The sequence below is a fragment of the Hippopotamus amphibius genome, chromosome 5, assembly GCF_030028045.1.
Source record: "Hippopotamus amphibius kiboko isolate mHipAmp2 chromosome 5, mHipAmp2.hap2, whole genome shotgun sequence".
In the NCBI taxonomy this organism is placed as follows: domain Eukaryota; kingdom Metazoa; phylum Chordata; class Mammalia; order Artiodactyla; family Hippopotamidae; genus Hippopotamus; species Hippopotamus amphibius.
In genome coordinates, this window is record NC_080190.1 from 33,092,372 (window position 1) to 33,113,973 (window position 21,602).

The following is a 21,602-nucleotide window of genomic DNA, read 5'->3' on the forward strand; positions in this document are numbered from 1 at the left end:
AGTTCTAGTGTACCCGGGAGTGACAGACTCTTGGGAGATAAGGTCATTTGTATCTCACTGTAGCATGGCAATAAGCTTGAGCATCCATATTTATTCAGGCATCTGCTTCCTAGACCATCGCTATGGACTGAATTGTGCCCTCTCCTCCCAAATTCATATGTTGAAATCCTAACCTCCAGTGTGATAGTATCTGGAGATGGGGCTTTGGGGAAGTAATTAGGTTTAGATGAGGTCATGAGGGTGGGGTCCTTGTGATGGGATTAGTGCCTTTGTAAGAAGAGACAGCAGAGAGTTTGCCCTCCTCTCTCTGTGTGTCATGTGAGGACACATTGAGAAGGAAGCTGTCTGAAAACCAGGAAGAGAGACCTAAGCAGAACTTAACCATGCTGGCACCCCAATCTCAGATTTCCAGCCTCTATAACTGAGGAAAATAAATATGTGTTGTTTAAGTTAGTCTGTGGCATTTTGTTATGGCATCCCAAGATGACTGATACAAACACTTAGAATAAGCAATAGGTTTAACTGAAAACCCATTTTTGATAAATACATATAAAAAGCATTTACTTTGGACACATATATGCTGGAATGTATAAAATAGGTAACGAATAAAAAAAGAGAAAAAATGAATTCCTGACAGTTGAAGGATTTATATCCTTAAAAATTTGTCCAAAATTTATCCAAAGCCATAAAAATAAGAGAAAAAATACTGGTGAAAGATTTATATTACATAAAAGTGAAATGGGGACTTAGAAAAAATAAAGTGTTTGAGCCTCAAAAAAAAATCACTTACTTTGAAGGACTGGTATCGTTCATCATTTAACACAGCTTTAACTTCAGAACTTTCTCCATCTTCAATAATTTCCTGTGGGGACAGTTGAGAAATATTTTACATTAGTGATGTTAATAGCAGTCTGAGACTTTCAGACACCAAGATCTAGTAGCTTAACTGTTCATGAAATATATCTGTTGCATACAGGATGCTTCCTTAGCTGATCTAGAGGAAACAAGACATTTTCTGCTTGAAAAATCTCAGGTTATTATATTTCCAAGGACCCCTTTACAATCCTCAAGGAGGAAGGTACAGAAAGATTAGAGTCCAAATCTACAGAGAACCAAACCAAAATATTCACTGACAAAGGTGTGTCTATTTAGACACAAATATTTATTTGAGATCATTTTCTTTTCAATGGATATGAACTAGTTGAAACAAGAGGAGTTTCATCTGAGCCAGTTAATTTTGGACCCATTGAAAAGCCAGTCCAAGCTCAAGCCTTATGATATCTAGCTCAGAGCCACCCAACCACCTCTAAATAGAGTTGGGATTATTACCCTTGAATAATTTACTTTGTGCTTGACTATACTGAAACTTACTCTTGGATGACCAATTTGCCTTGCTGAGGAATCCTTGAATGTCATTAAATAAACAACTACCCATCCCTGGCTCTCTTCTTAGAACACACAGGTAGAGATGTAGAATCAGCTCCACTGCCCATCATGCCCACCACCATTCCGGAGGGCAATGTCTACTGAGTGGAACTGAGCCTGTGTTTGAAGTCATAGCATCCCCTCCCACTGAGCTTTTAGGTCACTAGAGTCTTTCACTGTGATTATTAATACAGGAGAGTTATTTTCCCACTAGCTGGCCCCACATAGCTCCAGGTGAGATAATATTGGAGTATGAATTACACACATATATGTGTATCTATCTGTCTATATCTATCTATCACCTATCTATCATCTATCTATCATCTATATATCTATGTAATATATATGTTGTATAATATATATCTATACAATATATATTAGAGAGAAAGGAAAATATGTTGTGAATACCACATCTATGCAGTTAACAGGAAAATCTATTAACTGCATCTCTCCCTCCCTCTCTCCCTACCTATCAGGCGTTGGGACGAATCACCTTTCACCCTTACCTCTATGACACACTTCACTTGGTCCCCGAGGCAGGGAATTCCTTCTGTGTCTTTCATACTGACGATTGTGAATGGCAGAGATTTAAGTACAGAAGCTGCTCTCATAAATGCCAGAGAAAAGACTTCATTTTCTTTAAACTCAAAATTTTCAGCCAATACCTCAAAGGCATCCTGAAGAACAAAACCAGGTGAGCAAAGCATGGTCTGTTTCCTAGCCCCTAGCCCCCGAGCCAGCGGTCACTTGCCAACGCCTCTTGCTCTCTGTTAAGTATTAGAAGGCCTTGTGATCATTTCCTCAGAGATCAGGATTGGGCGCCCTGTACTTTTGCACCCCTCCCCTGTTGGGTGAGCAGTGTTGAGTTGAAAAGACAGGCCACAGAGCGCTTTGTCAGGAAATGTTGAGTTCTCTGCCATTAGATACTCAGGAGTGATTTAACTAAAAAATGATTTCGTGCTCACTGCATCTTCCTAGTCGTTGCTTGGCATGATCCCTCCCTCCTTGCTGACTTTCCCACGAGCCTGTAGCCAGGATTCTGCCTTCATCTTTAGGAAGCTCCATCTCTTAGCTTGTGCATGAAACACAGTCAGCCCTTAGCACAGGCTTGTGGAATGAATGGGTATAGTCATAGAGGCACAAACCCACAGGCAGGGTTATTTAAGGTGGGGCAAGTTTGCATTTCTGGCAGAGGCGGGAGTAGGTGCAGCTGTGTGGCGTGATGCTCCGTGTGCCCAGTAGCTGCAGTTTCCTGGTCTCCCTTGCACATGTGGGGCTAGAAGACGAGAAGGGAGAAGTTTTGTATTTGATACACTAATGGCATGTTTTATCTATCTGACTACTGACTCTAGGCCGGAGGACAAGCAGTTATGGGCTTGTTCGAGTTATTTGAAACATAATTATTGAACTTCAGGGTCAAATGGGGCTTAAGAGGTGATCTGGATAATTTCTTATTGAGCAGATGAGGAAACTGAGGCTCAGGGAGAGGAATTGTCTTGCCCAAGCTAGCTAATAACAGAGAGGCTGAATCCGGGTCTGCTGACTCTCAATCTTCTGCCTTCCCAGCAAAAGCTATTTATGCACAATTGTTATTTCTATGTAATTTGCTCTTACTATGTAGTGGACTAATTACAGTATGTATTTGTTTTTGCAGAATATTTGCCTTTGATAACTATTGTATCCATTAATGCCAATTCCTAATAAATAGTAACCTAGTGTCTCTCAAGAATGTGCTCTAAATATATTTGTCTATTTGCATGACAAAAGGAGACCCATCCTTGACAGAAAGAGGAACCAGAGATCAGGTTAGGGGAGTGGGTAAGAGTGGGAAAAACTTTTCTAGATTTTCAGGAAAATTCGCAATTTAATTTGGATATCCACAGAAAGAAGCAGCAAGCCCTGCGTTTGCTCTAGGTGGTGTTGTAAAGCTCCATTACCGTGAATATGTTGTTACAGTTGTTTAAAGTGGTTCTTCTCTGACATGCGTACTGAGAGATCTTTTTTACAGGGAGTGGTGGAGTCTTCTGGAAGCCTGGGTTGGGGGTAGCCGAATAGTCTGTTTTCACCTGAACAAATGCACAAGTATTCATTTTAAATAACAATAAATAGTAGTAATAATAGATGTGTATGAAGACAAAGGCAGTTTGATGGCAATTGTCTCTGGAAAGAGAATAAAATTATAGGAGGCTCAAATTTTATGATATATGCATTTTTAATATTTGAATTTGCTATAATGAACATGTATTATTTTTGCAATCTGAAAAAAAATAACATGAAAAAGAACTACCAATTAAATATCATTTTCCTTTTCTGTGAACTTATGTAGTTATGGTCCATTGGTGAAAGGTTTGGAATTATGAGCTTAACTTTCTTTATTTTTTTCTTTACGAATGATCACAGTAAGAAAAAAATAAGAAACTTCTACTTTTCTGGCTGCTAGAACATGAAGACTTCAATATTTTGAAATATTCGTGTATAGACTTGTTTGTAAAAATAGCTACTGCTTATTAAGTGCATATACAGATCAGGTTCTGTCTTAAGCACTTTACATGTGTGTTATTCTAATCCTCATAACCATCTTACAAGATGGGCAGGTACTATTGTTGTCATAATGTAGAGGGAGAAACTGAAGCTCAGAAAAGCAAAGTGACTTGCCCATGGTCACACAGGGAGTAAGCAGAGAACCTGGGGTTTAACTCAGGTCTGTTGATTCTACAGCCCATGTTCTTAAGCATCCCAAGAAAAGGGCAATGAAAACCACATTCGTGACACTTACAAGCTGGTGTTTTCCTGTAATCTCCACTGGGTTTCCTGCTCCCATACTTTCTATCAGCCAGGAGACGTCAAGGAGTTCTAACTGTGAGCTGGCTCTTACGTTCTGTACCTGAAGCCACTCAAGAACCTCTGAACCAGAGTTGTTTTCTGCCACAATGTGGGTGACGGAATCACTGCAGAATGCAAGACAAAGTTACCAGCTGAAGGGACTTTCAAAATGAGAGACTATCCTCTTTCCCTTAGGTGTTCAGAGCATTCCATCTGATGGAGAAAAACGCACAGTAGACCTGACCATTGGCATGGAGAACCTAGGCCTCCATGCGAAGGAATTCTACTTCAGTTAGTGTAACGACAGTTGTCTATGTTACATATCACATGCAAGAAAAATTAAGAAAACATTAGTAAGATTGTGGTATCAGTGGAAAACCAAGGTCCAGAGAGGATAGAGGATGAAATCGTTCTTAAATTAGCACCTTGCACTCTGCCTGTGGCTTTGATACGCCACTTTCTTTTTATTCGTAGAGGGCTTGAACCCAGTGCCTTTCAAACTTATTTGTGACCCACAGAAACATTTTATATCACGACCCAAAATACAGATAGATGTAGATGTCGATATGCTTATAACATCCCGCTAAATAGATCTCACAATCCATTAACAGGAGGTGACCAGCCTTTGAGAAATATTGTTTTACATGTTTTTCAAAGCACAACGCTGTGACATAAGACCCTGTATCTTTTCCCTAGTAAGTACTGAGCACTTACTATGTTTCAGCCCTGTCCAAGTACTTTACATACATTATCTCATTTAATATTCACATAGTTCCTCAAGTAAATATTATACTAGTCACACTTTAAAAATGAGGAAACTGAATAAAAGAGAGGTTAAGGACATCCTGAAGGCCACACAGGTGGTAAATGATATTTATCCTTTTTGATTGTCTTTTCTGGGTCAAATATGTTATTTCTAGTTTTTAAGAAGTTTTCACAGTCAGCATTATATCATGGGAACTAATAATTTTTAAGGCTCCTTCAGTTCAAATAGTCTATGAATCTGGGAAATAACAAGAGCAAATAGCATACCTAGGTATCTAAGAGAAAAAAAATAGATTTTCTCTTCTTTTTGACACTTCTCTTGCTTGACTTCTTCTTTCTCCTTCTTTTCTTGATTGACTTTTGGATTCACTGGGTATTTTTTGGTTCACTGTTTTATTCACAGCCCTGTGTTTCTTGTGGTGGTGATGGGAGGGGGTTGGGTACCAAAGAAGAAAAGAGAAGTCTCTGGGCATCAGTATCTTACGTTAACAATATGTTATGATAAGACACAAGACATGGACAAGATCTGCAAGTGGTACACAGAGAGGGGAAAGAATTTGGTGTGGGCTGGGAGAGGTGGATGGCTTTGCAGAAAAGCAGGATTTGTGCCCTACGTGGATGGATGGGAGGGATAAGGTACCTGGTAGGCAGAACTTTGGGTTCTCTTGGAAGAAAAGGTTCGGAGGAAAGGAAGGAGAATGGCCTGGATTGGAGTGAAGAATTCATGTTGGGAAGTAGCTGTAGATGTGGCTGAGTAGGTGGGGGCAACCACATTATAGAGGGTCTTGGAAGCCTGGTCGAAGAAGTTGGATCTGGTTTTCTGGGGTTATGGAGCCACGGAAGGCTTTTGTGCACAGGACATGGATAGCATTGCTTTGTTATTTAAAAACAGTAATCTGGTACACACAGTGATCTGGAAGCGCGAGTCATGAGTTGGGGTAAGTTGGGAGCTACTTAGGAAGATGAATCGCTGGACCAGACATAAGATGATTTTAACCCCAGTCTGGCTCCTACAGCTCTAGAAAGGAAGGCAAAGAAGACATATGATGGACAGCTGACATCACCTATAAAAGATGAAGCAGAGAATAGACGCAAATATTACTCCAGCATATCTATCATGCTCAAATATTATCATGTTTGGTAGAAATAGGGATTTAGGAAGTTGCGTCTCTTTGGGGAAAGGGGTGGGGAGTGGAACTGAAGTTTATTTCACGCATGCTACATTGGAAGGATGGCTGGAGATCCAAATGAAAGTATATCTGGCTGACGATTCGGCTCTGAGGCTGGTGCTGGGAGAAAGGTGGGGGCTGGAGATCAGAGCTGAGACCGTGTGGATGGCAGGATATGCCGCGGGCCTAAGCAGAAACACGTCGGGGTAAAGTAAGCTTTTACAAGGATAGAGGGACGAAAGCGCGCTGCTTCCCTATTCCAGGTCCATATAATTCCAAAGATTATTTATGGTAAACTTTTTGAAAAGTTGTTCATGTCAAGACGTGAAGAAAACGAGAGAATTCATAGGGCTACATAGTAAATATTATTCCTCCTGTATTTCTGCCCTTTGAAGGGAGACTTTATTATATTATTTATTATAATATATATTATTATTATAAATAGGGGTTTGTCTGAACCTCAGAGGGAGCAGGGTGTGCTGCGGAGGAGCTCTGGGGCTCAGCTTCCAAACTGAGGCCCCTCACCATCCACTCTCGTGCCACCACCCCCTGTGCCTCTTCACCTGGGATTCCCCGGGGCAGTGTGGGAATATCTGGGCTCCCCCGATGAGGACCACATGCACCTCTTACTGAATTCATATAAGCGTGTTTGTGAATGTAGGCTAGACATCGTATGAAGGAAGACTCTGATTTAAACTTCCAGTCCCTGCTCATTAGGCAACTAGCAAACAAAATAGAACAGCAATAATAAAGCACATACAAAACCAAAAAATCAAACGAACGTTCACATTGTGCTGTTCAGAGTTCAGTACTGCTTGTCACCAGTTCCCACAAAGTAAGCGATTGAAGGTCAGCCTTAGAAACTTTGACATCCTCACAGCACAGTCATGTCTCAGAGACAGTGCAGGTTCCATTCCAGACCACTGCAATAAAGCGTTTATTCACTTTCTGTTCTGTTCTGAGCCCTTAGCAGATAGTATTACCAAGGAGGGTCACCCCCTCTAGTGTGTTCTGCTGCCAGTGTCTTCTTGCTGTGTTGTGGCAGCTCTTTGCTGGTACAGTGGTTTTCCCTCTGCCCTGAGGACTCCAATACTGAAAATACTAATAATATTAGACTGTTACCATGTGTTAGAACCGTGGTAGGCACATTGCATACACTACTTCATTGAATCGTCTACTACATTATGAGATAGGCATCATTATCCACATCTGAAAATAAGAGAAGAGAGCTTCTGAGAGACATTAAAAATTCGCTCAGCTAATAATTGACGGAGTAGGAATTTGATCCGAGGTCTGTTTTAACCTAAAACCTGTGTGCTGGGAAGCTTCCCTGGCAGTCCAGTGGTTAAGACTCTGAGCTTCCACTGCAGGGGGCATAGGTTCAATTCCTGGTAGGTGAACTAAGGTCCTGTGTGGTGCAGCAAATAGAATAATAAAATAAAATAAAACCTGTGTGCTGGACCACACTAAGCTGCCCCTCTGTGACTTTGTGTTTACTCCATGGCTGTGGCGAGAGCTGTTCTTTTTCTCAAAAGGAGTAACATCAGAATGAATGTCACCACCACCATCACCATCACCACCATCACCACCATCACAAGGAAGATTCTCTCCGAAGGGCAGAAATTGAGATGGGCTGACATTTTCTACATAACCCTGCTGGTGCCACACAAGGTTCATGTTTTGATGTTTTACGTTCAGTGTAACATGGGTTACAATAAGGACTGTCCCAGAAAGTCTGAAAGAAGAGTTGCTATGGCTACACAGCAAGATGGAGAAGTCACAGAGAGGCTGTCGGGCTCTGGGTTTTGCCTAAACCTCAGAGGGAGATAGATGTGCTGAGGAGGAGCCCCAGGGGGGCTCAAATTCAGGTCCCTCACCATCCACACTTACCACCCCTGTTCCTGCACGCTGTCTCTCACCTAGGGTAGCTCTGGACTCAGCCCTGCCTCTAACAGAGGCATTCAGAATGCCTGGGGAAGTGTGGGAGGGGTGCTGTAAAACAACCCACACACAATTAAATACTGGCAAATACCAAAGAAAAAGACTAGAGAGAAACACTCCGGACAATTGGCAACAATAACAGTAACTACATGCACGCATGCCCACACACACTCACACACACACACTCACGCACACTCACACACACACTCACATTCACACACTCACACTCTCACACACTCACACTCTCACACACACACTCACAATCTCACACACTCACACTCACACTCTCACACTCTTACACGCACACTTGTACACTCACACTCATACACACACATACACTCACACACACACTCTCTCACACACACTCGCACACACTCGCACTCACACTCACACACTCACACACTCACACACACACTCACATGCACACACACATATATATTCTTACTCAGTCCACACAAGAGTCTTATGAAGGGGGCAATAACATTTCAAATGAGAAAACCAAGGCCTGCAGAGGTTACATGAAGCCAAGATTCAAACCCAGGTGTACATGACTTGAGCAATCTCTTCACGTTCTACTAGACTGTGGTTAGACCCCTGCGTGAGGTTTCGTTTGTTTGTTTTAAGCATTTTTCTATATTTTCCCATTTTCTGTCATGAACCATCTTTCATCACTTTTCTACTTAAGGAAATAAATGCACATGAATGTCATTTTCAAGGGCAAATAAACCTGGGATTGGGGCTGAGGTAGTCTCTGCCTTGCCCCCAAAGGCCTGGGCTTTCTTCTTATGGTGAAAGGTGGCAGCAAGCCTCAGGCAGCCACCCTCCACTTCTAAAGACCCCAAGGCACTGCTGAGATGGCTCTTCCTGAAATATCAGTGGGTTCCATTCTTTAAGCGCACCTAGTTTCTTAGCCATGACCAATTAATAGTGCCTTGGACTAGGTTTGGGAGGCTGTGAACCAATTACAGGAATTCTGAACTAGGATTTGTTCTTCAGCTTCCCCATGGGGAAAACCATGCAGGATCCTCTTCTTCAACTGGTGCTGAACTGAAAGGTGCTTGGCTTGATCCTTGGCATCCCTGAGGGCAGGGACAGTGTTACAAGTATAATGTGCCTGGTTATATATAATCATGACTGGTGCCCAGCTCATGGCCAGATTCACAGTAATGGTCAATAGAGAGACCACTCGTAGAATGAATTGATTAATCTGTAGCTCTACACGAATGTTTCTAAAATTCTAGTGCCTGCTAGAGACACCCAGGAACTGGACTAAAATTCAGATGCTTGGGCCCTATTACCAGAGATTCAGATTCAGTACATCTTACCTAGGGCCCAGGAATACTCATTTTGACAATCTCCCTTGGTGATTCTGACATAATCAGTCAGTTCTAGCTATCTAGTTGGGGCATAACCAACTATCCCAAAATATAATGGCTTTAAAAAGGCAACAGTTTTGTTACATCTCACAATTTTGTGAGTCAGGAATTCAGGCAGCTCAGCTAGACAATCCTTCTGTTCCACACGCAGCTGATGGAGGTACTGACAGTCCACGCAGCCCACGTGTCTGGCAGTTTGGTGAGGGTGGCTAGGAGGTTGGGCTCCGCAACATCAATCAAGCTGAGCACCTTTAAGTGGCCTCTGTCACAGGGAACTCAAACTTCTTACCTGAGGTTCTGGGGTCCGAGGAACAGCAGAAGCCTCAGGGCCTTTCATGACCCAGCCCCCAAAGCCACATAGTGTTTCTTCTGCTGCACCCTATTGGGTACACCAGCCCTCCCAATGCAAGGGAAGGGGAAATAGTCCCTGTCGTTCCGTGGGGACCACCATATTTCAAAACCACCTCACAGCCCAAGAGCTCCACTTTGCAAAATGGTGCTATAGAGGAAGATGGCTCTTTATCTGCCCCAGCTTAGCTTTGATCCCCACGCTGGACTTGGGGCTCAGTTACAGCAATGTTTCCCCACATGGTACTCATTCCTCTGCAGGTACATGAGATAATTGTAGGGAGTACACAACTGAACATTTTAAAAATTTATGTGTTTATTAAATCTATGTTTTAAAATTATGTGTATCAGACCCATGGTTTTTATGGATATTATTCCTTAAAATAGGGCAAAATTACAACAATTCAGTTTAGGGGCAATTAAAAGAAACACATTAGGTATATAATAACACATCTGGTAAAAAAATGAGAATCGTGAATATGGCCCTCAGATGTCCAGAAAGCTCTAAATTGAGAAATTAACTCATAAATCTCAGTTTTGAATTTTTTTCCTCAGATTCCAGTATTCCTGATCTTCTGTCTTTCTTTCCCTAGTTGGTCCTGCCTCTTGATACAATTAGAAAAGCTCTCCATGAAGAAGGAGGCAGCCATCCTTCTTTGCCAGAAGCCAGACTGACACCCCCAGCTGACTACCCCCTCCTCCTGGATGGTCACCTGCTTTTGTCTTTGTCTTTAAAACTGTTTGCTTTCCCTGGAGAGGTCATTCTTAATTCTTCTCATCTGACATAGGCCATATTTTGTAAACAATGACTTTAAATAGTTATTTACAGTTAAACTGAAACGTTTACAGTTTAAAAACCCTCCTGCCAATTTACCTAGCAACTGCTCTGTCTCAAAATCCCTGACACGGAAAAACAAGTTGGTTTTATTTGGTTTTATCTTACTAGCACCAGTAAAGACAAGTTTCTATTTGCAGCCGTGATATGCTTATGGCTAAGAGGGCCTGCCTTGACTTTTTGGCCTATGTTAAATGAGACTATGAACATTTTCATTAATTTAAAGTCCACATGGGCTTCCTTGGTGGGGCAGTGGTTAAGAATCTGCCTGCCAGTGCAGGAGACACGGGTTCAAGCCCTGGTCTGGGAAGATCCCACATGCTGTGAAGCAACTAAGCCCGTGCACTACAACTACTGAGCCTGCACTGTAGAGCCCGCGAGCCACAACTATTGAGCCCATGTGCCACAACTACTGAAGCCCGTGCACCTAGAGCCCATGCGCCACAACGAAGAGTAGCCCTCGCTCTCTGCAATTAAAGTCCACGGGCAGCAACGAAGACCCAATGCAGCCAATAAATAAAAATAAAATTAATTAATTAAAAAATAATAATAGAGCCCACAAATTTTAAAGTAATTTGGACCAGAGCAGGACCAGAGTCTACATTTCACACTCTCGAACTTATAAAAATAGTCTTTGTTATTTTGCGGATTACAAAGCTAATACTGGTGCACTGTAGAAAAAAATTCAGTGACAAAAATTATTCTTGCTAATCATAAGTTCCTTTGGTTGGTTTCATATGCACCAGATAAATCATTCTTTGAGCAAATATTTCCTGAAGTCTACTCTGTGTAAGAAAATTGTCAAAGGTATGAAGATGAGGTCTACACAATGGCCCAGATGACGTCCTTGCTCTTGTGGAGTCAGGGAGGGGTAACTGGATGAGATGAGGAGCAAAGCCAAGTGGAAGCGCTGGGGGCCAACCCTAGGCCATGGATCACACCTGTGTCCAGGGAGGAAGGTTCCCCCTTTAAGAAAGGCTTCCAGGGGTCTTAGGTCTTAGATGCAGAGAGGTGTATGGAGGAGGCCTTCAAGGTTGGGGGAGAAAGAGTGAGAAAAAACTGTAAAGATAAACCAGTGATGATGTGTTTGGATATTGGACCTAGAAGAGGCCTAGAGATGGACCAGTTCAACATCATACTTTCTAGAGCAGGTAACATCTTTTTTATCTGGTGTTCAGTTTATTTTGTGAACAATGACTTTTAATATTTTGATTTCAGATACCACAAATTTGAAGTGATAGGACACTGTCAGAGATAAATAGAGCTGGACACTAGTTAAAGCAGTAAGAATAGATTTTATTCAGTAGTAACTATTGCAATATGGAGGAGGGTGCGGCATGAATGGAACTCCACTTCAAGAGGACAAGGCAAGAGACCTTTTAAAGGCCGGAATGTGCTAAGGGAAAGGCACGGAGAGGCATTAAGGGGGTCGGTGCATGTGACCTGGCCACCTGCATTTCCTAATTGCTGCTTATTCAGAGGTGAAACACTTCTGGAATCTTTGGGACAGGAGGCAGTGGTACAAGTTAGAGCAAGGGGCCCACTGAAGTTAGGCCTTCACCTGCCCACAGAGACCAGGAGTGAGAATTATCTCCCTGGGTGTTTGCTCTCAGGTCCTTGAGAAGACAGTCCTGGATGGTTGGAGGATTTACATCTCAAAGGGGCAGAGGAAGGGTCTATAATGGCAAGGTTTCTAAAGTGACTGCTCTAAAAGGGGGTTCAGGGGTCTATCTGCCTATTGCCAGGTTTTGACTGGAACAAAGAATAAATTCTCCTGGTAGCCTTGAGCTTTCTCAGGCAGGCATTTTAAGGTGGGTGTTGGGGAGGGGGCAGTTCCTAGGGACATGGCCTTAAGGTACTAGAAGCCACGCTAGAGTTTAGTTAAAGAGAGAGTCTTTATCAACATTCAGGTGAAAAACCATGGGTTTGACTACTGGGAGATTCTCTGAAGACAGTAGCTTTGGGATAATGAGTGAAGCAGAAGCCACACTTCAAAAGTGACATCGTGAATGGATGGCAACTACAAGCAGGCAGGTTAGATGTCGCCAAACCAAAATGACACAAGAAGGCTGGAAGCAAAGGGTTGGGTAGGAAAATGCTAATTCTTTTTAAAAGAGGAGGACGAGTACTACTGGGAAAATACATTATGCTATCTCTTCATGCTAGGTGACAACAAAAGTACAGTTCCTGACTCCCCTGTCCAATTTTAAATCTTTGCTTGCAGGGCTCAAGTCTTCTACTATTTTGTGTCTCCAGGACCTGACGCATATTGTGCAGAGTGGGTACTAACAGAACCCTTTATTTGTGATGCCATGATGGTATATTTTGCTTTCATTTAAAAATGCATTCCAAAGGTACCCATGTAGACAAATTATGGAGGCCCAGGCAGAGCAAAAGTATCCTCTGATGGGTTTCCACTGCTTGAACAGTGGAACTCAGCAAGTGGTAACCTGCTGGGTGATGTAATCCTGGAGATCCACGCTTCCTACCCAGCTTTTTCTTCGTCAACATCAACGATTTAGGTCAAGGCATAGATGGTAGGTAGGCTTAGCTAATATGTTCATAGAGGAGAGTGGATGCAGATAAAGTTTTAAAAGAGCTCAAAGTACTGGGATCAAGGTTAAAAGAAGAACGTGACAGACACGAGATTCTGATCCTTTTCTAGCTTGTCTCGGAGAACTCGAATATTATGAAATTGCTCTAAAACTTAGGATGTTGGCCATGGAATAAAATTCAGTAACCTTTTTAACAAACGTGCAAAAATGCCTCAAAGGACTTGACACCTCTCTGATTTATATTTTAAGAACCAGCTTCCTATGGCACATGGAACAGCATGTCTTTGGCAATATAACATAAATATTAATGAATCCCAATCCAAATGTAAAGATACAGTGCACATATGCTGGAAAATTAAATAGTTCCAGATAGTCCGATACATCCAGTCACACCATTTCTAAGCTGTGTGTTCAGGTCCAGCTGTGTGTTCAGGCCCAGATTCTCCTTAAATTTAATCCTCCTGGAAGCCAAAGAATGTGCTAGAAACTATGGAGATTACTGTCTATTTTCAGAGCATTTTTTTTTAGCTCCTCTTTCTCTGAATCTTGTATATCAAAAGGAGAGGACTAGCCATTCCTATTGCGAAGTATCCTTTCTTTTAAAAAAACAACTTCCTTTATTTTCATTTAAAACTATGTTTATTGTAAAAAATTTGGAAAACACAGAGCATAAAAGCAGCCATAATCTCTTCCTACTACGCTCTTCCCCTACTACCTACTCTCTCTCTACTATCCCCTTCCCCACAAAACAACCAATCTGATGGGTTTCCTTCCTGTCTTTGTTCTATTTGTTTATATCGTTTGACCTAGTTCATATTGTGGAGAGAGAGCCCTCTCCTTAGAGTTTTACTGTAAAGGTCAATGGATGCAGCTAAGTAACAAGAAAAAAACCACACTTTACATTTGTCTGTTAATTTATCCAAATACACTGACATATGATCCATCATCGCATCTGGTATCACAGCAGGCAGACCACACCATTTGTCAGGAAACTAAGATCGGAGAGGAGAGAGGGGGTCTTGCCCCACATCACATGGCTGGGAAGGGTCAGAGCCAGAATTTGAGATCCCTAGATTTCTTACCGAGAGATTTCCCCCTGCAATAATTTCCATTGTCCTTTCCAGTTAAAGTCTATAAAACTGTGTATGGAGATTCCGTTTGAGAGCTAGGACTTCTACTTCCTGTGGTTTATTTTTGTGCCATAAAACACATTTGTATTTAATGTGTCTTCTGAGCAGCCAGCCTGGGAACTTTGCCACCGTCACAGCACAGCAGCAGTTGGCTCACCGTGCACCAGTTTCCTCTGTTGCCTGAGCAGCTGGGCTCCGTCTCTGGCAGCAAAGCTATCTCTTGGGCTCTTTTGTCAAAAGAAGAAACTTGCCTCCTGTCATCCCTCCAAGTACCTGCCTCAGCCACCGTGTGCCTCTTCGTAGCTGTGCCTGTAACTAAACTAGTCAGCTCTTGCTGGAAGTATGGATGTTTCAACAGAGAGCTTTCTGTGTAAGTGGTACCTTGATCATCTGGCTCTCACCTTCCTCCCTGTCCCCTGCCAAATTTCTTTACCACAAAAAAGCAGTTCCATATTTGCTAAGGCTTCTAATTTCTGCTTTTTCAATTTCTGCTTTTTTAATTTCGGTTTTTAGCCACTTACCTATGTCATCTCTCCCCCTCCTGATTCCAATATTTTATGTAAGTCTGTTAAACTAGGCAGACTCAATAACTGGACGAAATCTATGATTTCGTGGAAGGGATGTTTCAATGAGATTTTGAGCTTAACATCTCAAATGAGGTAGGAGTTAAAAAGGAAAAAAGAGGCAGGAGTGGGGGAAAGGAAACCATGTAAGGAGAAATTGGATGAGGGAGACCATGCGAGACTCAGGAATTTCTGAAAAGGGCATTTTAGTTAAAAAAAAATGTTTCTATGAGATTGACTCTTTGTATGAATGACAGGTATTGTGAAAATTATCATATCCGATTATTGACTTCTGACATATGTTTCTCCAGCAATTTGAAACCGACACTTCATCAGGACATGCTTGTCAGTTTTATTTTTAAACATCAAAGACTTTTCAACATAAAAATTTATTTTCACATAGAATTCTTATAGATTTTCTGGAAAAAAAAAATGTGGTTAACCTATTCCTTGGACAATCAAAGCCAGCCTATTGCATTAATTATCATTCTTTATTCATTACAAGCCCCCTGGCAATTCTGTTGGGAACTATTTATGCCAAGGTTCTAATACCATTTGTGTCTGGATTTAGTTTTGTTTTCTCTTCCATCTATGTGAGACCAGTGAAGCCTACATAACCGTTAGAAAAACAACAAGGCCAATGCTGGGATGTGAGTGGGCTGCGAGTGAGCCCGGGTGCCCACGTGGCTGCCTCAGCTGCTTCTTGTCTGGGCTCGGAGCTCATCACTCCCAGCGTGGCGTCCATCACCCTGGACAGAGCTGCCCCTGAATCCTTAACCAGCATCCCTCTCTCTACAAATCCCATGCAGACTGCTGCTCAGAAAAGCATGATCAAAGCCACAGGGGGGTGCCTCTGGTGAGCCAGCTGCAGTCACTTGTCCTAGCCCATCACCGATGCTACCCACCTCAGCACACCCAGATGTGCAGCCTAAGGGCCAAGCAACCAAACCACTCTTTCTGCCTCCAAGCAGCTAACAGTTTTTGATTCAACTCAGTGGTGCTTTAGTTTAACTTGGTCAAGAACAAACCTGAATGGTTTCAGCATTGAACTTTCCGACTGGGTGTCTGTTTATCATCCCTAGATACCTCATCTCATAATAGTGCAAGGCTCAAAAACAAAACAAAACAAAACAAATTACCTTACCTTTTGGTGCCAACTGGTTTCAGTATAATTGCATCAAATCCCCACTCATCTTATTTCTTTTAACTAATTGCCTCAAATTTGTTCTTTAATTTCATACCTGTTGTCCCAGTGGGAGCATCACCTCTTCCATTTGTGGAGGAAGACACAGGTTCCTTGGGTTCCAAAGAAGCCCTGCTCATTCACAAACTGAAACCCACGCTGTCTTACCTGAGCTCGTTTTCAACCCTGAATCCTTTCCTTCGAGCCAGCTCCATAAGGAAGGTTCTGCGGGTGGTTCCCATTTTCTTCTCCAAAATGAAGAGGACCAAATCTCGAAACTTGATGTCATAAGGAGGGGAGGCCATCGAGGCTCTCACCTGCCTGGGTCTCTTCTTCAGAGGGCCCGAGGGGGCCACACGCGACGGATCCATGGGAAGAGGCTGCTGCTGCCTCTGGCTGTGCCATCAAGTGGTGTCTCCAGAAGTGAGGGAGAGCCTGCCCCTCCTTCACGAGGAGCCCTGATGTCACCTTACCATCTCACTGGCCCTGCCCTGCTCATGGCTTCCTGCTGAAGATCCATGGGGAACTGCTATCTCTGTCCATTTGTCCAATATGGAGATCATAGTGGAAGTGGTAAATTCACTTTTGTGTTCCTATGCATAATCTCATCAGATGCTCAGAACAACCTTGTGAGGGAAGCATCATTCCTCCCACGTTATTAATTAATTAGTCTATTTATTTACTTATAAATTTCTTGAGACCCCTCTTGTCTTTATTTTTGATGCTTTTCAAACCTCCCAACTAGCTTGCGTTCTCTTCCTCTCATAGATAAGCACTGCAATATGCTGGGTTTTGATAGTTTGCATGGCTGTTATATGTTGTGTGTGGTTGTTTTGATTTTACATAAATGGCATTGCTATACTTCTTATCCTGCTGATCACCTTTTTTTTTTTCACTCAGAACTATGTTTTCAGATCCATTCACGTTGCTCTGTGTTCTAATCTGTTGCCTCCAATTGCTCCACCATATTTCATGGCGGGCATTTTAACTATGCTGGTACATTTTGTAAGTGAGGAAACAAAGGCTCAATGTACTCAAGATCATAGAATAAGAGGCAGGACCAGATCTTGATTTAGGTCTCCGGGTTCCAAATGCTACATATCTCAGCTTTTTCAGTAGACTAGAGTTGTCTGTTCAGGAGACTAAGTAGTCTGTTAAGCCTAAAATCAGTCTTTCGGGATGGGATGGGATGATCTTTAGGTGAGAATTACTGCCATAAAGAGACATTTTCATAACTTTAAGTGAAAAATAACATTAGTGTCTTTCATCAGTATACTTTATTGATCTCATTTCCACAGCATCTACTCTGCGGCCATGGCACCTACAAGCCTCAGCTGATTGACTCCTCACAACACCACTGTCCGGTAGGTACTAGCGTCCCCACTGGGGGGACAACTTGCTTAGGGTCACAGAACTAGTCAATGGTCACAAGAAGCAAATGATTGAATTTAATCTGACTATAAAACCTGTGCTCCTAACTAGCAAGAAGCCTTCCTCTACGCGTCTTCCCCAATAACATATCTGAGCTCTGCTCATCCACTCTGCCATATTTGAGACTGTTGCTACCTTCAAAAGTACATGAGTTCCTCACCACAATACCAGGGAAAAGTGATATGACAGCTGACTTCAAGCATTTGCAAAGCTGTCTGTGTTGCTTAAGAGAGAAAGATCAAAAATCTTCAGATGGAACTTGCAGAGTAATAGATTATTTTTTTTTTTGGCCCCACCCTACAGCTTGTGGAATCCTAGTTCCCTGACCAGGGACTGAACACACACCCCTGAAATAGAAGCATGGAGTCCTAACCACTGGACCACCAGAGAACTTCCAGAGTAATAGATTTTAATTCTTTGTTACTCTGTTACTCTGAGTAAGAACTTTTTATTAACTAGGGCTGTCTAAAAATAGAGAGGCCACATTGCTCAGTGGGATATTACAGGTCGTGGAAATTGTTCAAATCAAGTCCAAACAACTGTTTATTGAAATATTACAGAAGAGGTTTAAACATCTGGTAAGATCTTTACTGCAGCTCTGCCATTCCAGTGTGCTGTGATTGCTCACCAAAGATCAAAACCTGGGGATGAGAGTCCACCGTGTCCTCACTCTTAGGTGTTTGGTTACTGAAGTGCTGAATGCTTCACATGAGAATGAAGTCTTAACTACCAAGTGGCCCCTCGGCATGGAGTAAGCAAAAGATTCTGGCAAGAGTCTGGGATTGTCATGTTCACCCCCAGGGCATGGCCAGAGGAAGAACCAGTATGTCATCTAAGTGGTCAAGAGGATGGAGAAGTACAAAGACATGGCTGAGAGCTCAGCTCTGATGACAGGCTGCCTATACAAATCTCATCATCTCAATTTCTTTAAAGCTGTGACCTTGAGCATGGTGCTTCAGTTCTCTAAGCCTCAGATTTCACCATCTGTAAAATGAGGATTGACTGAGGTAACCCACAGAAACTCCTGAGCAGAGTGCTTGTCACAGAGGAAGCACTTTAAATAAATGTCAGTTGGTCGTGATTTGGTGTTTTGCTTTTAGAGAAGTTCCAGTTTGATCTGAAATCAGATCTACATGTTTTATAAAGCTATTAAGTCATTGAAATATTATTTTAACCAATGTCTTATTTAATTTGCTTTGAATCATTAGTATTGAAAAAATTACTATCAAAAATAAAAAATGTGATGATGCCTGTCTTGCTATCAGGCTATTGTCTCTCAACCAAGAAATCTACCTTTCTATGGTGTCTCTATGCGGTTGGGGCTGGAACTGTGCAAACTCCATCTTTCATGTCAGCTGGCTCCATGTTGGGCCCTGACAGTAGGAGGCATTAGAGAGAGATTGCAAGGCTGGAGAGAGGAGAGGGACTTGATCCTTTTGATTTGCTTGCTGATACTGTCAGGGTCTTCTCAGTAGTGGTTCTTCATTCTGTCATCTTCAGATTTTTTTTTTAACCTTTCTTTTTCTTTTTTTTCTTTTTTTTGCACAACCAGACATAGCTTCATCATACCCTTCGGGGTACCAACACTAGCCAAGAACATCTATTTCTCAGAGGTCTGAGTCCCGGTTCTGCAGGGATTTTCCTATGAACTCCTATGGCACCAGCAGCTGCAGGGAGCACCCTTTCCTCAGACATCTGTGTTCCAGCTCCATAGGGCCTGCCTGCTCTAAACTTGCAGATTTCAACAATGCCCACTCTGTCCCTTTGTTCCTGTAGCCCTTAGCGTGGGACATGCTTCCTACAGTTACTCTGAATTATCTCAGTGTTCTCATTTTGCTTTGTAGCCCTCTGATGCCTGTTAAACCAATCCCCTGTATTAAATTCTCTCTGTTGAAATACCTAGGGTGCTTTCCTTTTTCCTAACTGGACCCTGACTGATAAATACATTATCCAATGAAAGTGAGGGTGTAGGAAATGGTGACTTACCCACACTGCTGAGGCATATGCATTCTAAGGGGAAATTTGTCTCAGAAATGATGCACATACTACTGCTGGTCATAACCTATTGGCCAGAATTTGTCACATAGTTCCATCTAACTGCTGGAGGGCTTGGAAGTGCAGGGGAGCACATGGGATTTAGGGGGAGTATTCCTGTTCTTGCCATGCCTAGGATCGAGCTAAGTGCTGATTGATGGTTATTAAGACTCCCAGTCAAGGGGATGTTACTGCATTTGCACCAAGCCTGGGGCAGCGATTAGGAGGACCAGAGCCCTACATTTCCTAGAGGAGAAGCTTCAAGAGAGGGACACACTGTACAGTGGTCAGGCCATTCTGAGCCCTTGCTAGAATCACAAGCTTTGGGTGTGGCCCTGGGGACAAGAAGATCTGATCCCCCTGAAATAACTTCATACCAATTGTTCCTTCTTTCTAGCATAATATAGAGGTGAAAGTACTTTATAAAGTGTCCAAGGGCTATCCTAAGTTTGGGTCAGGTGGCCTCCCAGCTCCCACAGTCTTCTGTGTCTCCTTGCCCATAAGAGCACATTTTATTCTGTGCTATAATACTCTGATTCCTTGTGTGTAACTTCTATTGGACTGTAAGTCCTGTTGGGGCAGGAATCATGTAGGTTGCATTAACATTTGAATCCCCAGCACCTAAAACAGTTCCTTGTACAGTAGGCATCAGTTAATGTAGACTAAACTAGAAATCAAATCTAACTTGGTGTTTTTAAGCTTTTATGCTCTTTAGATAACTATGATATGAATCTTCTGCCATGTCTGTCCTTCTCCACCCTACAAGTTCCCACCTAAATTTCTCTTCAATGTGAGCAAGTGTAACACAGTTGTAAAGGAGCCAGACTACCTGAATTCAACACCCAGACATTTATGAGCTGTGTGACCTTGGGTAAGTTATCAAACCTCTCTGTGCCTCAATTCCCTCATCTGTCCAATGGAGGTTATAATGATTTCTATCTTTTAGGTGGTTTTGACTAAATAAGTACCTCAAAGAGTCTTGGCAGGCAGCAAGTGCTAAAAAGCGGTCATTGTCATTACAATAGCTCAGCCTTCTTGCTCCCTTCCCTCCCATGTCCCCCCCCCCCCCCACCCCCCACCCCACCCTGTGGTGTTCCCACACAGTTGACAGGTATTTCTGTCAGAGTACTTCTCACTGGACTTTTGATTTCCCTAGATTTTTCCAAAAGTGGTGTCAGGTCCATGTAAGAACAGGCCCAGGAATGACAATGAGCCTAGAAGGCTGTCCTGCCATGATTCCCAACATGGGTGTTGGGTGACACTAGTCTTGTGAAGTGTTCCATGCAAAACAAAAAGTTCTGTGGTGTATTAAGGGAAGCCAGACAAACTCTATTTGTGTTAGACCATTAAAGACTTTGGGAAGCCTTGCAGTAAAGAAAAATGTTTAATTTTAGTTAGCCCGATGTGTTCCCAACTTGCTTGTATTTTTGGTTGGTTTGTTGGTTTTCTAGAACACTTACAGCACCTTGTTGAACACCACAGGTGTTGACAGCTACATACACACTCAGCCTGGGGACTTGGAGTTAGGCCTAGAAACCATCTGCCACTCACCAGGTGTGTGGTCTTGGGCAAGTCACTTAACCTGTGGGATTTTCAGCTTCCGATTTGTAAACTGGCAATCATCTCATTTTAAATGATGAAAAAAGTAACATGAACATAGCCACCTGGCCCACTGTGGGTGCTTGGTCCCTATTCTACCCTCCCCTTCGTCCTGCCACTCCCATGTCCTGGAGACACGACCAGTGGTCCTGGCTTGGGCAGGTGATGGCAGCTGTGAAGAAACAGAAAGCAACCTGGCCGTTGGCTGCCACTCTCCGGCTCCTATGCAGTTGCTGCTCATCTTCATTTAATCTTGATTTGTTTTTCCAGCTGGGGTCATACTTTGTGTCCATATGATTGATCTTAGAGACCTTTATTGAGTGTGAGTATCTGGGTCAGGAAAGAAGAAAGAGGGTTGCAGGTTTTCCCTGGTTGGGTGGAGAAGTGGGCTTCTTGCCATAAAAAAAAAAACACAAAAAACAAAA

General features: G+C 42.6%; 1 protein-coding gene across 2 annotated transcripts in view; it reads right to left on the reverse strand.

The window, feature by feature from the left end:
• Positions 1-16,537, reverse strand: part of DNTT (DNA nucleotidylexotransferase) — a 34,036-nt gene extending 17,499 nt beyond the window's left edge. Inside the window, exons 1-5 of one of the 2 annotated variants that reach the window (XM_057736415.1) lie at positions 16,282-16,537; positions 4,196-4,373; positions 3,363-3,491; positions 1,932-2,102; positions 791-862 (exon numbers count right to left, since the gene is read on the reverse strand). In XM_057736415.1, the coding sequence (XP_057592398.1) occupies positions 791-862; positions 1,932-2,102; positions 3,363-3,491; positions 4,196-4,373; positions 16,282-16,484 (753 nt within the window). In that variant the 5' untranslated portion in view covers positions 16,485-16,537. The remainder of the gene's footprint in view (positions 1-790; positions 863-1,931; positions 2,103-3,362; positions 3,492-4,195; positions 4,374-16,281) is intronic. The other variant, XM_057736413.1, reaches the window with a different exon arrangement.
• Between the last annotated feature and the right edge of the window lie 5,065 nt (positions 16,538-21,602).